Source organism: Meriones unguiculatus, chromosome 17, assembly GCF_030254825.1.
Source record: "Meriones unguiculatus strain TT.TT164.6M chromosome 17, Bangor_MerUng_6.1, whole genome shotgun sequence".
In the NCBI taxonomy this organism is placed as follows: domain Eukaryota; kingdom Metazoa; phylum Chordata; class Mammalia; order Rodentia; family Muridae; genus Meriones; species Meriones unguiculatus.
Window position 1 is genome coordinate 87,525,516 of NC_083364.1, and position 16,889 is coordinate 87,542,404.

The 16,889-nt window shown below is 39.8% G+C and overlaps 1 protein-coding gene across 2 annotated transcripts in view; it reads right to left on the reverse strand.

Moving 5' to 3' along the window:
* The window catches only part of Cyyr1 (cysteine and tyrosine rich 1), a 91,229-nt gene extending 76,621 nt beyond the window's left edge, over nucleotides 1-14,608 (reverse strand). The window contains exons 1-2 of one of the 2 annotated variants that reach the window (XM_021658808.2): nucleotides 14,089-14,575; nucleotides 8,732-8,834 (exon numbers count right to left, since the gene is read on the reverse strand). In XM_021658808.2, coding sequence (XP_021514483.1) covers nucleotides 8,732-8,834; nucleotides 14,089-14,161 — 176 coding nt within the window. In that variant the 5' untranslated portion in view covers nucleotides 14,162-14,575. Of the gene's footprint in view, nucleotides 1-8,731; nucleotides 8,835-14,088 lie in introns of both variants that reach the window. The other variant, XM_060370680.1, reaches the window with a different exon arrangement.
* Nucleotides 14,609-16,889: the final 2,281 nt, after the last annotated feature.

A 16,889-nucleotide genomic window follows, 5' to 3' on the forward strand; every position in this document is an offset into this window, starting at 1 on the left:
AGGTAAGGTCTACTTCCTCCTGCTCCTTTCCATTACAGTGAGAAAGAAACCACAAATTCCGTTTGTCTTGAGTCACAAAGCTTCTGTGGGTTCAACAGCCAGGTCTTCCACCCGTGGCACTTCAGATGGAATCCTGTTAGACTTTATGAGGTTATCTTTGCCTGCAGAAATTTTCGTTAGTTATTAAGCGTGTTCTTCCTAACATTCTGCAGTCGGGAGACATCTGGGAGGCGTTGTGTTCTGGGCCACAGCTGTCTGACAGAATTCTTCAGACACAATGGAGTAAAGGGGAAATCACTCAGTTTATGTCATTTCTCCCTCCTCAACAAACATCTTATCTCTCCAAATTATAGACGTGAGTGAAGATGCATAGGAGCCCATTGCCCTAACAGTCTGCGCCGGGATTACTTTGCCTCATTGATGGAGCACACTCGCCAGGAAACACAGAAGTTAAATCATCATAATCAAATCAGCGTTTCAGCTCTAGTCCCTCTCATCCAATTCTAATTTATCATAAACAGTGTGATTAGGAAGTGATGAGTGACTCTCACACCCTTTACCGTGATGGTACCTAATTTGTATTCCATGGAAAGATAGTCTCGGAAGCCAATAACATATTCAAATTGTGGTTTGAATTTTCTAAATAAATATTTATCCAGATGATGCATATTAATAATTCAGTGCCCCACAGTCTCAAGGTGTTCGTGCCTCAGTAGAGAATTGGCCCGCATTAAAATGATACATTATTGGTTCTCTAGATCCAAGAGCTTTGATGGAGGCTTGGCAGACTGGTTTCTAACCCTTGCAGGTTTGGAATATTGAAGGGCAAACAAATACCTTAGGACCCAATGAATAATAATAGAGCAGAGAAGAGCTGTTTACTAGCAAAGAGAAGAGCTTTTAATCCAGGTATTGAGGAGAAGAAAGGGGACTCCCCAAGTGCAGTGTTAAGATCATTCTAATGGCAGCAATGTATCCTTTTCATTCACCCCACCTTGAGATCTTCATGGAAAGTTGAATGCCTACATCCTATACAGCACTCAAGTTCAGTGGAGCTGATCTTAAGTGAAAATTATGTACTTACTTACATTAATCTAGCATTAGCTAAAATTATTTTAGACAAAGTCAACCCTCCATTTAAAAAAAGAAAGCAAAGACTCAGACACAGAGAGACTGGCACTTTGAAAACATAATGGAATGTGAAAACACAATTGGATCTGGAGTAGACCCAAAGCACTTGTGTTAAAAGGTTGTTCTTTGGTTTGATGCTATTGGACTTGTGAGACTCTTTAGAAGTAAGATTCAACAGAAGGAAGTTGGGGATGTGCTCTTGAAGACAATACTGGGACCCTGACCCCCTCTTATCTCCCCTTTTCTTTCCTGGGTACCATGATGTAACAAACCTTCTTATCTACACATCCCAGTAATGATACACTGTGCTGCCTCAGGCTCAAAGCAACAAGAGAAGGTAACCATTTTGAATGGAGACCTCCGAAGTTATAGATCACAGTAACTAAGCTGGATGTGTCCAGGTTTTTAGTACAGTAGCACATAAAACACAAGAAGTGCTGTGACACGGTGCTTTGTGCTTTGTGTGACATCAGGTGCTTCATCTGTGATCCGGGGCTGACTGGGAGTTGTGCTTACTAGAAAATATCTAAGCCCTATAGTCTTTAGATTTATCCATAATCCAGTAATGCATGTTGTTCTCTACTAAGTATATTTATTATTATTATTATTAGTGGTGGTGGTGGTGTGTGTGTATGTGTGTTATGTTTGTGATGTGTGTGTGTGGTATGTGATGTATGTATTATGGTGTGTGTGTCTGTGTGTGTGTACATGTGATGTATGTGTGATAGCAGCATGTGTGGAGATCTTAGAACAACTCCAAGAAGGTGGCTCTCTCTTTCCACTGTGGATTCTAGGGACCAAACTCAGGTAACCAACCTTGACATTCCAGGAGACATCTCACAGTACTATTCTCCTTTGGAGACAGGCTCTCACTATGTTTCCCTGGTAGCCTTGGACTCATGCTCATTCTGCCTCAAGCCCCTGAGTAACTGGGATCATAGGGGTATGATAAATGTTCACATCTATCATGTCTGTAGGGAATGTCCATTATCCTTGCTTTTATTGCTTTTAAGTTTTCTTAAATCAGTATCACATATAAACCCTAGGCACAGTCTTCAAAATTCAATAAGAAACAGCTCCAAGGATTTTGACTGAAATGGCATGGAATTGACAGATAGAAGAACTGGCAGAGTCTAGTTTATTGACCTCACTACAAATATGCCACCCACAGAATGATGCCAGCCTCTCTTTTCCACTCATCCTGATGTGGTCTGAATATAAAATATTTTTATAGGCACATGTGTTTGAGCCTAGGTACCCAGAATGTGGAGCTGTTTTGGTAAGTTCTAGAAATGTGAGGAGTTGAAGTCTAACTGAAGGAAGGAGGCCACTAGAAACAGGTCCCTGAGGGTATATTATCCTTGACCACTTCCTGTCTCCTCTCCACTTCCTGTCAGCAAGTAGTGAGGAAGGTCCTTTGCCACATGCTCCCTTCTACTTGTGAGATTTTGCCCATGCATAGTGGGTTAAGCAATAAGGTGTTTTGGTCACTCCGATACTAAAGTAAATAACTATTGAATTTTTATGTGCTTGTATTGCTACATAAGTATCAAGCACATATGGAGTGGCTTATTATTTATTTGAAGTCTTTTATTGGGGTGAGAGGAGTGATGGGGATGGAAGTGGAAATTCTGAATACAAAGCAAGGACACTCATCTCTCTTATGGCCCTTAGGTGGTTTGGGGTGTTTATTTGCATACACATTAAGATTCCTAATATGTGTTGTTGACATATAGCACTGCACTAACTGTTACATGGATTGTATACACTGCCTATTTGATCAAAGTTTCTTGTTAGTTTAAAAGGTCTTTGCATTAACAATCCCATCATTTATAAATGACAATAGTTTAGTTTCTGCTTTTCCAATTATTGCATCTTCTTTATACTACCTTGTGGGTCACACTGGTTTTTCAGTATGATAGTGAGTAGCCATCCTGACAGACAGGCCTATCCACTACTATCTTTAAAGGAAGTCATCTAACTGCACACCATAAAGTATGTAAACTAATGCAAAATGATCTGAAGTCATGAAGATAATCTATTAACCTAAAATTCCCCCTCTATCAGTAGTTTCCTAAATGTTTTAACAATGTGAAATACAGGATAGTTCTGAGCTCTTAATAGCTAAACATAATTTTGAACTCCTGTCCCCTCTGCCTGCACCACCCAAATGGCATTATGGGTGTGTACCACCACACTTGGTTTAGGAAGTGCTGGAGATCCAAGCCAGTGTGTGTGTTAGGTAAGCTCTCTAGCCATTGTGAAGTGTGCCCAGCTCTTGAGTTTGATGTTAGAATAAGTCTTCTTGAAGCAGCCTTCAGAGTACGCTCAGGGCAGAGTGAAAGAAGCCAGCTCTTTTTTGGTTCTGCTAGGCTGTCAGCTCTACCCACCATAGCAGGCTAAACAACCTGCTTAGTTAGAGCTCTCTGCTATCCACTGGCTTCTGGGCATGCCTATGCTTTGTTGATGGCTTCGTCCCACAGCAGTTGGTAGAGACCACTGAAGAATTGAAGCACATTATTAATACTTTGTTGAGATATGTCCTAGAAACCTCACTTATTTTTTTCCTCAAGGCAAATTATGTTTATGTTAAGTAGACTTCATTTAAAAAGCTAATTAGTGAGATTCTAAATTTGACTGAAAAGTTTTATTTATTAACATATTTATATTTGCTGTTAATAAAATAATTCCTAATATATGATTGTCTTCTGAGAGAGACACCTACCTTCTTCTTGATAAAACAGAAATTATTGTTATATTTTCAATCAAGTTCATCCTTATTTTAATATTGTCTTTTACTGTTCATCAAGGTGGTACTATTAAAATAGAAATGAGACTTCACTATGTTTGTTAGTATTTTCTTTTCTCAACTCAATGAAAACTAGGATCACCTAGAAGAATGGAACTTTAACTGAGGAATTGCCTCCAACAGACTGGCCAGTGTTTTGTAGCTTAATGGTTGATGTGGAAAAGCCAAGTGCCACTTCTGGACTAGTGTTCCTGGGCTGTGAAGAAAGCAAGCCAAGCAAGCCATGGGGCGCAAAGCCATTCATCCATGATCCCTGCTTCAGCACTTGACAGGTTCCTGTCTTTACTTTCCTCTCTGATAGACTGTGTAAGCCACATGAACCTTTTCCTCCATGAAGGTGTTTATTGAGTTCATCACAGCAACAGAAATCAGATGAGAAATCTCAAAAACTTTGATTTGCTCAGTGCCCACTTTTCAGAGCTATTTTTTTCATTTCTGAAACTAAAATAATTTATTTCCTTTAAATGCTGTTCTTTACCATTGCAAATGTCTCTTGAGTTTAATTAGCATCCTCAACTACTTTATGACCGCAGGACCACAAATGTCATCTGAAAATGTAAAACCTTTATCCTTTAACTTCACTTTGCTTTCATGCATAGTGTTGCTCTAAAATCATGGCAGTGATATTTATTAGCTGTCTTTGCAAAACTGTGGGTAATATATCTTTCACATTTCATTGAGAAGAAAGGAAACTGAATCCCACTAGCATCTCCATTATTAGTTCCTTGTCTTCATTTCTTCCTGCGGGGATTTCTTTTCTTTCCTTTTTCTTTTTCTTTTTTCTTTTTCTTGCTATTAGATGGTGTGCTTGCGATGATTTTTACATTTTACAGTGGCAGACTGAAGAAGCAATATCCTATTTTTAGGTTGGAGAATTAAGTCCTACATTTGATGGTATGGCTCGTGTGACCGTCCAGCCAGTCTGGCTCACATTGAAGATTGTATAGTGATTTTTGACATGGCAGAGGGTCTTTATTTTCAGCAAGGACATGTTTTCACTTTGCTCCAGTGGATAACAATAAACAGTGACTCTGTAACACCCCGTATTCCCTTGGATTCTACCAGTTCTAAAGAGTACTTTACATACCACAGCTTTACACTGGGTTCACTTCTAGGGAGTGTCAATCAGGTTCCATCCACAGCCTAAATGTAGACACCTCTTTACAGAGCACTGTGTGTGAATCAACCTGGCAGGAAACTCCTTATTTCTCAAATTAAATCAAATTCTTATTTTTTTTCCCCTAAGCGTAGGGAGGCTTCTAAACTTCAAGTGGTTGCTCCTATTATCCAAAACTCTCTTAAATGTAGAAATAACCATCAGGTCATGTAATTTATCCAAAGTGTTCCACATGATCCTGTCTCAGAGTGCACATTCTGACCTTTTGTCTGAGGAATATACCAAATCTCCATTTGGGGGTATCTCTTGCTCCCTACACTCTGAGTCGTGTCTAAGACAGTGCCCACACTGCATAAGCCAGATGTCTACTTTTGCCATGGAATATGGAATTATTTCATTTGAATTCGGGGAGGCAAAGCCAATAAGAGTCTATTAATAACAATCCACCTTTTATCTGTGACCCACGATTTTTCTGTTTCTGACTCAAAGTTTAATTTTCCTCTCCAGCTACTTTGAACAAGATGGGTTTTGTCAAAAGCTCATTTCCTTGCTTCTATCTTTGGCTGTGTGTGCAGGAGTCTCTCTGTCTGAAAGGAACTTCCCTTCCTTCACTGTTCATTTGTGTAAACATGTACTCTTCCTTCAAAAACTCTTATCAAATGCCATTTATGAAGCTTTCTCTAAACATCTCATTGTAAACACACACACACACTCTACTTTCTCACACACAACTACTCTCTTTCACATACCATACACATGCTAAGTTTATTATTATTATTATTATTATTAATTACAATTTATTCATTTTGCATCCCAGCTGTAGCCCCCTCCCTCTTCTCCTCTCAATCCCACCCTGTCTCCCTCTTCTCCCCCTTCTTCCCTCTCCTAGTCCACTGATAGGGGAGGTCCTCTTCCCCTTCTGTCTGACCCTAGCCTAACAGGTCTCATCACAACTGTCTGGATTCTCTTTCTCTGTGGCCTAGTAAGGCCACCTCGCCAGGGTGATCAAAGAGCAGACAACAGAATTCATGCCAGAGACTGCCCCTGTTCCCCTTCCTAGAGAACCCCCATGGAAACAGAGCTACCCATGAGCTACATCTGAGCAGGGACCTATGTCCTCTCCACACATGGTCCTTGGTTGATTCATCAGTCTCTGCAGGACGCCCTGGGCCCAGATACTTTGGCTCTATTGGTCTCCTCTTGGAGCTCCTGTGCCCTCCAGGTCTTTCTATCTCCCCCTTCTTCCATAAGTTTCCTTGCACTCTGCCCAAAGTTTGGCTTTGAGACTCAGCAACAAGCAGCACAGCTATGATTGCTGCCTGAGGGAGGCTTCAAGAAGAAGTTTCCTGTAGATCTCACTTAACCAATAAACAGACATTACAGAATGCCCTGAGTTATCTTCTGAACAGTCTCTCACTTTTTTTTAAAGTTCGTTTAAACTAAGACAACATTTTTATTTTGGAAACAAACCATGAGGTAAAACCAATTTATAAAATTATTCAAGTTGATATTTTATTATCTTTTTTTTCTGATAAGGTAAAAGTTAAATTTTCTCTTAAGATGTTTCAAATTATTTAACAGAATGTGTCCAGGGGCTTGAGAAAGAGGAAGTATAGTTTTCAAATTCCATACCAGCAATATTGGGAAACATGTGCACGAAAAAACTCTTATGAGCATTCCTAGAATTGATTCTTTTCCCCTATTGCACCCGCTACAACATAACAGAAAAAAAAAAAAAAAAAAAAAAAAAAAAAAACACTTGGGTGGAGTTGAGAACTCTTTTCAAATGTTAAACAATCACTGGAAATCCTGAAAATGTATCCTCCTCCTTCCAGTGGGAAAAACACTTTAATGTTTTTTTTTTAACCCTAAGAATTGTTTAGCAAGAGATTTACTCAGAAGTTTCTATTTTTGACAGAAAGTTCAGTTTTTACTGCCTGAAATATAATGCCATCTGTGTTTACTTTTCCCTTCCAAAACACAATCCCTTTTCTCCTGTGCTTATAACAAGTACATGGTTCTGATAACCCAGATCAGAAAGTTGTAAATCTCATTTTCGATTCTAAGCCACGGGGAGTATATCTTCAAAATAAAAATTTTAAGATATTCTGGTTAATAGTTATGTCCATGATATTTATTTGCCATTGAGGGGCAGTGGGGAGTCAAGAAATTGGGCACAATGCACACTGAAATGTAGTGAGTACGCAGGTAAAGGTGTCAGGGGTTCAGGACCAAAGAATCCCAAACTCACTCCTTCCCACAACTGCTTCCGCTCACACACCTACTGTTCCAGCAGGACGGCTGTCAGAATCATTAAGAAATGTATAAGAAACTCAGGAAATTTACTTAGTGTGTATTTCAATGAATATTTTACTCCCACTTAAAATTGACAATCTTTCATTTTAAAAATTTTATCATCTTCAAGAGTATCCCAAACCATATTTTTGGGGAGTGAGATCTGTAGTCAAACAGATCTCTAACATCAAGCCCAGCATGGATTCTACAAAGTCTCTGCTCTCACAGAGAACAGGTCTTCCTTTTGAGAAATGGAGGATTTTGTTGCCAGGCATCTTAATGGCCGTGTTCCTGGAGCAGTTGGGCCTGCCGGAGCAAGCCTAATACTTCCTGTTTCCTTCTGTGCCTTCAGAAGGCAGAAGTTAAAGCACAGCTACATGGGGGATGGAAAGTTTCCATCCATCGGAGTGCACATCGGTGTGGAGAAGGAAGCAGAAGAGGACAGAGGCTGGACCACTGCTCATAGCTGCACCACTGGAGACTCTGACACAGCCCACTCCTGCTCTTCACTTCTCAAATCTATAGGAAGAGGAGCTGCAAGCCCACACTTACGTGGATTTAGGAGAACTACAAAAATAATTTTCTAGGCATTCAACCTAAAGGCAGATGTCATCTCCATTGTCCTTTGTTCAGAAGCAGCAATAAAATACGTTCTTACTCCCATATGGGGCTACTTAACACAGTCTGCATGTCCATGTGGAGGGCGGGACTAAATACTACTCACACCTGCCTTCACTTAGGTTCTAAATTAGTTCTCAGAGTTGTCTTATATGCATCATGTAAATAACTGAGACTTCATATTACAATTGTTTTATTTATTTATAACTTCTTATTTTCCTTAGTTTGTGGATGTACTAGACAATTTAGGGAATACTTGGTAAAATAAGCTGACCATAATTAAATAACAAATGTTAGTTTATACATCTTTCAACACAGGAGACAAAAACATATCATCAAAATGTTATCAATAATATGACTACTTAATGTTTTACTACAATACACATAAGAAATAAAGAAAAGATCCTTTTAAAACTCCCTCTAATAAAGAAAAAAATATTAATTTATATATCTGTCTAGGAATATTATATACAAGGTATTAATGAGTGTTTAAAACTCTAGTAAAAATTTTAAATCAATAAGCAATCTTATGCTTGTGTGTGTGTGCATGTGTGTGATGAAATCTCATGCACTAGCCCAGACTGGACTGGAAATAATTATGTCACCCAGGCTGGCTTTAAACTCTTGGCAATCTCTCTGGCTCAGCCTCCCACTGCTGGAATTACAGGCATGAGCCATCTCCTGCACCAATTCTCTAGTCTGTTTCTTGAAAGAGTAACTGGATCAAAGGAAGAGCACTGCCAACTTTGACCATTACTCACGAGAGAATGTTCCCGATATAGGCATAGTAGGAGCAGCAGTAGGGCGTACTTCCATCGCAGCAGTAAGATCTGCAGTCTTTGCCACACTGAGCAAAGCAATTCTCTACAATGTAAAAATAAGAGCAGTTGAAGTTGCAAAATCACAGCTTAAGAAAAAATTATTCTGTTCATGTCTAAATCAACCAACCAGTTTTCAGGATGTTCATTTTCACACTCTAAATCCCAAAATGCTTCTAAGGGTTTAAATTGGCCTTTCTCCCAAGTTAGACTCTAAGCTGGTGGACAGAAGCCATTCTTCCCAAGTCTTCTGCTCTGAACACTGCAGCTGAGGTTGGCTTTGGGTGAAAAAGATTATGATGGATGGAATGTGTCAGCTCACCAGTCAATAAAGTTACCAATGGAGTTCTTATAATAGCTTTTATACAACAAAGTTTCCTGACTTAGGAATGCTGATTCTCTATTAACTTCAATTAATGGAAAGTATTATCGACATGGGTAATACCAACAGTGATCACTGAAAACTAATGTGTACATTTGCCATGCTAATTTATTCATGCCTTTCCTTTTATGTTGTTATTTTTTACCACCATAATTGTAGTTTCTATATATACAATTATATAATTGAGTCTGCATACTGTCAATCTACAAGGCTTGGAAGATAAATAACTTGTAAATTGACAGTTAACATCATAATAAAGAATCAATAAACTATAAAACAGCACATTGTGAAAAACAATTTTTTATTAAAAGATATGTTGGACTTAATATGGTCACATTGCTTTTCTCTATGTGTTTTTCAATAAGAAAATTTATACAAAAATATTTAATAAGAATCACACTGACCTTAAGCAACTTTTTATTCTACCTAAATGATTTATTTTGCAGTATAGGGTTATCATTGAGCTTTAACAAGCAGAATAAATTATGGTGGATGTGTTTCAGGTGCATATTTAAAATGCACTATAGTCCTACAATTTATATTCTAAATTGAAGAAATTCAAAATAAGCCATTTCCAACTCAGCTTTGGAAAGTAATGGGAATTATAAGCTGTAAATCATATGAAGTTTTTGTTTCCTATCAAAGTTAAAATATCGAAAGTACAAGGTATTATATTTATGGACACATGTTCTTTTATTGCTTTCTCTATAAAAGGAAACCTTATGGAGCTTTTTAAATCAGGTCTTCCTACGATGTGATCCAAATAGAGCACAGTCCCTAGGACTTTGTTAATTAATGTGTGTTTTGTAGAACAAGTGAGAAAGGTCATATTTTCTTTCTCCTCATTTTATTTCTATATCACAGATAAACAAAATGAACTTTAGAAGTTTCTACTTGACTGGAGAGAGAAATTATTTTTGTTATTCTACTTAAATCAACATGAGAAACACAATCAATCATAAAGCTCTAAGAGAGAAGCTGCTACACTGACAACAGTATTGTAAAAACACATATTTTTTGGTTTACTCATTTGTTTGGTAGATACACCTTTCTGTAGCCCAGAGTGGTTTATGAATGTTGAAGCTGACCTTTAACTCCAGATCTCTTGACTTTACCTTCTAAACATTCCTCCCAGCTAGGACATCAAATTTTAGGCTTTCTATTCTACCATTTTCTTATTTTTCCAGCTCGATTTTTTGCTGCTCAGTTGATTCAAGTTTTTAGACCAGTCAGCTATCTCCAGAGCTTATCAGGGATGTGCTGCTGTTTGGTTCTTAAAAGCTACTGAGAGTCTGGTGTGGTGGTGCATGCCTTTAATCCCAGCACTCAGGAAAGTAGGTGGATCACTACTGATGGTGAGTTCTTCAAGGCCATAATGGTCTACAAAAGAGCGGTCAGGACAGCCAAGGCTACACAGAGAAATCCTGTCTTGAAAACAAAACAAAACAAAGAAAGAAAGAAGGAAGGAAGGAAAGAAGAAGGAAAAGCTATGGAGATCATGAAGACCCCAGGACTTGTGGTGCTGGCAGGAACAGTGACTTCCAATTAGCCTTCCCAGGAATTCAGTGATTCAACTGCCCCATTGCACTCATTACTGTTACTGCTGACATGAGGACACAGTGTTATCAAAATAATGTGAACCAACTTACAGGAAACCAAGCCCCAAATTTTCTAGCCAAGAAGCTGGATAATTCCGGTAGCAAACATCCATGCCCTGTCACACACTATTCATTACTTTTATGGCATTTTCTAGCACTGTTGTCTAATTCCCAGAATTAAACAACGGAAAAGGGTGAATTCAGCAGCTTGACAAATGTACTCACAATCATAGCACTTCTTAACCGAAGCCTCAATCAGACCACCAAAGCTTATTGTACTATCACAGTTTTGGGGCTTTTTTTTTTTTTTTTCATGTCATGAGAATACAATGCAGATCATCATTTGGATTTCATAGGATTGTTTGTCCTTCATGAAATAGTGGGACAGTCCAGTTGCCCTCTGAAGATAAAATAACATCACTTCTAACATACAAATTAATATTCCTGACAGTGAGTTCAAACTGTCTTCAAGTGCTTTTTAATGAGATCTGTGATCTGGAAGCTTCCCCTAGCACACTTGCCACCCCCACCCCTGCCCCCACCTTTAAGAATGTGTAGTACAGGATAGTGCTATCTGGCTTGAAGCCCTTGCTTAGAATTGGCTTCTGCCAGATCTAGCTGAGTCTAAGAGGAAGGAAAAGGAGGGGCAGAAGGTACAGGCACCGGAAGGTAAAGCCTTGGTAGAATCCTGTCTTTGTAGCCTGCAGTGGGAGTTGGACAATAATATAAACACTTCATCTGGAGTTCCTTCCAAAAATTACTACATAAAAAAAAACACAATGTGTTAAGCATAGAAAAACTTATTATTTGCTTAACCAAATAGAACACTAACATAAGTGTGTTCGCTTTGTGCAATAAAGCTAGGGAACAGCCAGTGCAAGGCCGTGTATCCACTTATGGGCTTTCTGTGTTGTGAAACCAGGAGTTCTTTTAATAGCGTGTTTAGGCATTTAATCACAATTCATGTCTTCAGTTACACCTTCGTTCCAATCAAACTGAAATCCATTTCTGGGATTACCCATCTTTCTATGCAGCCTGTCTTAATACTATATCCTTAATACTCTATCGTAATATTTTCTTCTTCCAGGGCTTCCCTAGTCTCTAAGTGTTCTGTTCTCCCATGTTTTCCTCATTCAGATTTCCTAAATGCATATTGATAGATCTCTTCTGTAGTCCAATAACCATGCCTGCCTGTGAGGCTATTTTGCTGAACATAAGCATTACCCAAAGGGTGATTACCCAAAGGGGCTTACTACCTTGAAATAACAACATATCCCCTCTTCTTTGATAACTCTAGTACAAAATTGTTCCTGTCCTGTGATATGTGCTTTCCCACATTAAACTGATCTCTGGTTCACCTTATCACCCACTCAGCATGACCTCTGCTCTAGTTGCCAGGTATAAATATGGCAACAGCCTCTGAAACATGAGGTTCAGAAATTTTCACCAAGGAACTCATCAACTCAACATTTCTTACACAAACCAGCAAGCCAGCCTAGTGTTGGCTTGCAACTACTTCGTAGCTTGTTAGATAGGAATTTGGAGAAGAAAACTTTGAAGTGAAAATACCTATATAAACCACTCCACTAACTGATGCCACTGATGCCGGTTTCCTGAACACTGGAGAGCTGTGCATGTAGCCTTAGGATAGGAAAAGGACAAGAGCAAGCCTGAGAAGTCAACACCTTCCCACCTACTGCAGGGAAGAGGTACAGAACAAGGAAACTGTGGCTCCACAAAGTTACTGAGTCAATGCAACAATGCCACTAAAGCCTCATTTACTTCTTGCTGTTTTCTTGTGTTTGTGTTACTTTGCTAAGCTGAAGAGTGGGAAGAATCATCATTGCTTTCAAGAAAATAGAAGAAAGATGTTGATGTAAGATAAACAGGAATACAGCTGATACTTAGTGCCTCCAAATGGGAAAACTGTGTACAGTCTAAACAGCAGGAATGAGGCGATCGCTAGAACGGGAATTATCTTCATCAGCTAAGTACTTGTTTTATTAATTTCTATGTTAGAAAGTCAGCATTTCCCCATATTATCTTTAATATAATAACTTTTAGACTTGCTATTTTTTTAAATAGGCTTATTTTTGAGACAGGGTCTCATATATTCCAGGGTGGGGGAGGGGCTCTCAGACTAACCACATAGCTGACAGTGAAGGTTCTGATTCTCCTGCCTCCACCTCCCCACTGCAGGGCTTACAGATGTGAGTCAGGACAGCTGGTTAATGCATTGCAGGGGGTTGGACCCAAGCCTTTATGTTTGCTTATGTTAAGCAAGGACTCGACCAACTGTGCTCGACCCAGGCCCCGGTCTGCATATTAATAGATAAATTTCTCTACTAGTGAGGACTCCTTTCTGGAAGAGCACGGTGAGGAATCTGTTTTGATGCAAAGATGCAATTCAGGTTGTTTTGTTTTTGCTGTAACTGACAAGGCTGAAGAACATTTGTTTCAGAGCCAGTGTCTTGGCAAGTGTGGAGAAGTGGACAGCTCTGCGGACTCCTAGGTCGGCTTGTGATTCATTGTCATAGCAAGTTACAAACACAAGATGTTTTAAGGCTGCTGCTGCCTGTGAACAGGAGAGTGCGTGTAATTAACTTTATACTTGAATAAGCAGTGAAAGGCCATATGAGGCTCCCTATCAATCACAGAACAAGAAAACCACTCTACTTCATTAATTATTAGCATTTGCCGCTAAGAATAATTATAAGGAAGAAAATGAGGAGCCTTTCACAAACAGACGCTTAATCACGTTTTAAAAGAAAGTAAGATTATGGCCCCTGTTGAAATCCTAACTTGCCTGAACTCTGTAGCTCAGAGCACATGATTATTGTCCAGCCTATTTTGTGGATTTTCTTAAATACGGGGACAGGTCTAACGTAACCGACTTCTAAAAGAGGAAAGACTGGGTTATTCAGAACGTGAGCAGTCGGAGATAAATGTACAAGTCACTGATGCGTTTATTTTGAGTAACTTCACCTTTACGTTCCAAGTATTTTAAAGAGTCTCTGCCAGCGCCCAACCTGAGTTCACTGAAGTATTGAATATGTTTTTACACTAGCCAGATCAAAATTCCATTTAATGCAGTTTCTGAGTTGTTTTGCAAACAAAGGAGAAATAATAATAATAATAATAGTAATAATAATAAGAAGAAGAAGAAGAGGGCGCGCACATCAGTAATGTTAAATAAATGAGAGGATAAGTGTTCCAGCCGTGGTGTCTGTGTTGCCTCCTAAGGGAATCGCTACCCTTCCACATTCCTGCTTTGATCCCACGCCCCTGGACCGTCTGTGCCTGTTCCCACTACCACTGACCTGCGTAGACAAACAGCAGGACTAACTTCGGAAGCAGGACCTCTGGACACCGGGGCAGCCTCAGCGCGTCCATCCAAGCCGGTGGCCCCAGACGGGTCGACCTGGCCGAGGCTGGAGTGACGGCAGAGCCAGGAACCCCGGCAGCGATGCGAAGGATACAGAGCGATCAGGGGGACAGAGCTGTGCTCCCGAGAACACAGTCCAGAGCGGTCCTAGCCATGACCCCAGCCAGAGCCCTGGGGCGGAAAGCCAGTGGACTGCGGAGAGCCGGGCCCCGCTGGTGGTCCTAAGCCTGGCTGAGCTCAGGCAGGGGTTCTTTGTCCCGCCCAAAGGTGCTCTGATCTGACAAGGGGGGAAAAAAAAAGGCGGCCTCTCCGGCGTGCTTGGCCACCCAGGCTCACATTTCATCTGCAAGGGTGGCACCAACGTGGGGTGGGGGTGGGGAGGAGGTGACGGACTCCTCCCCACTTTGCTGTGTTCCTCTGTAGAATGAAGGTGCTTGGGCTCTGTCTGGAAGGAACTTCTGTTTGGCTTTTGGCAACTCCTGGTGTGCTCCCTCTGGTGTGCTCCCTCTGGATCACAACACCCCTACCTCGCCCTGAAACAATGGATGCACGCAGACTTTAGCTTCTGTCCAAACAAAGGAAGATGGGAGTTTTCAGATTCAATGACAGTGACGGCAGCCCTGAGTGCTAAACAACACGGGATCTCTGCTGAAAGCTGGTAAAATGTATAGTCACCAAATACTTGAAGCATTTCAAGCAAATTCGGGGAAAACAAAATGAAACAAGAGGTGTCTGGCCATCATGATTGCTCTGGAGTTACTGTCCTATGCAATTAGATAAGATATAGAAAATAATTATAAAAATTGGAAACGGAAATATTAGCAAATAAGGTGTTCATATATGTGAAAAATCAATCAATCAATACTGAAGCTATTTTCTAAATGAAAAATCAATAATTTTTTCTTTGTAAATGAAAATCAGAAAGTGTTCAATACTATGCAGAAAGAGAATCAAAGAGAGAGAGAAAGAAAAAAAAGAAAAGCCAGTAAAAATAATGTGTTTCCCTCAAATTATTCCGCAAATTTAAGGATAAAATAGATCTTAATATAATTAGATATAAATAGATCTAATATAATTGCCAACCTAAAGCTTTTCAGGTAGATTGAATTCTAAAGTTTGTAGAGACAGTGCATAAATAAAGGCAGCAGGACAGCTAACGAAAACCTGGAGATATTTACAGGCAACTCATTATGTGTGTTAACACCATTTTCCTTTCTTTTTTTAATATTAAATTGATTGGAAGATATTACTTGTGAAGTATGAACCGAATAATAAAAATACGTCTTGTTTTGTTTTTTAAAGGAAGCAACACACACTTCAAAAGCTAAATATCGCTGCACTTTAATTTAGTCCATCCTTTTGAAGAATTTCTCTATGTGTACGTGGGCCAAAGACCATAAGACCTGAATATACAGTACCTCTAACTATATTTAATATCCGAGGAAGACCCAGCCATCCACTGCTCAGAAGGAAGCCTCATCAATTCCACCCTCAGCTATAGCCAAACAGAGTGAACTTTAGTGATACTGTTCAAATCTATTCTAATTTGAAAAAAAAAAATAACCCCAACATTTTAACACATTTGCTTTATTTACGGGAGGGGTGCCATGGGCACACGTGCAGGCCTGAGGACAAGGTTCTCTTCTACCATGCAGGTCTTAGAGAACAAACTGAGGTTGTCAGGCTCTGGCTCTTCAGCAAACACTCTGCATGCTGAGCCCTCTGCTCTGATTTTAGACTATATTTCTACCTGACTCTAGTCTAGTACAGTCTTCATTAGAAGTGTCTTCTTCCACAGAAATACTTGCCCCACTAATAAGTTGTTTTGTTTTGTTTTTTTTTTTTGGGGGGGGGTTAGGGTTAGGGTTAGGGTTAGAAGTGTCTTCTTCCACAGAAATACTTGCCCCACTAATAAGTTGTTTTGTTTTGTTGTTTTTTTTTTGGGGGGGGGTTAGGGTTAGGGTTAGGGTTGGGGGGGAGTTGTTTGTTTTTGCTTTTCTTCTTTCAAGCCTAACACCTGCAATGTTACTTTTATTGTCCTATAGTTTAAAATGTGGTGCTGAGGTTGAGTGTGCTTCGGGATTATCTGCAAGCAGTTAAAACCCAGATCAGGTCAGAGGCAGACCCGAGAATCTGTATTTCCAACACATGCCCTACTGGGGGATTCTGTTGAGTTAGCACCGCAGGAGAGCCACAGTTCAGAACAATTTGGCCCAGGTACTAATGCCTCTGCATCTAACTACTCCTTCAGTGAATAGCCGTGATTTTCAAAACTAGTATTTTAATTGACCCACAATAGTCACAGACTTGTATGGGGTAGAGCGTAGTATTTTGACCAAATTGGGATGTTTAGCATCCCTATCCTTGTAAGCATTTGTCAGTTCTTTGTGGTAAAATAGACTCTCTTCTAGCTGTGCAGTAGAACATGAACATCTACTCCTGGTACCTAAGTGGCTGGTCTGTTCCTCTCCTTCCTCTCTGTCTGGTAACCACTGCTCTGTTCTCTATTCCCTTGTGATCAGTTGTTTTAAATTCCCATGTGAGTAAGGAGAGTGTTGTCTTCGTGGGTCTGACTAATTTCACCTACTGTAATACTCTCCAGGTTCACTCAGGTTGCTGTGAGTGATAGAATTTCAAGTATTCCGCTGAGAATGTGCAGTACAGTTTCCTTACCCATGTGTGCACTGAGGGGCTTGTAGTCAAGTGTGAATTATGCTACAGTAAATACTGGAGTCT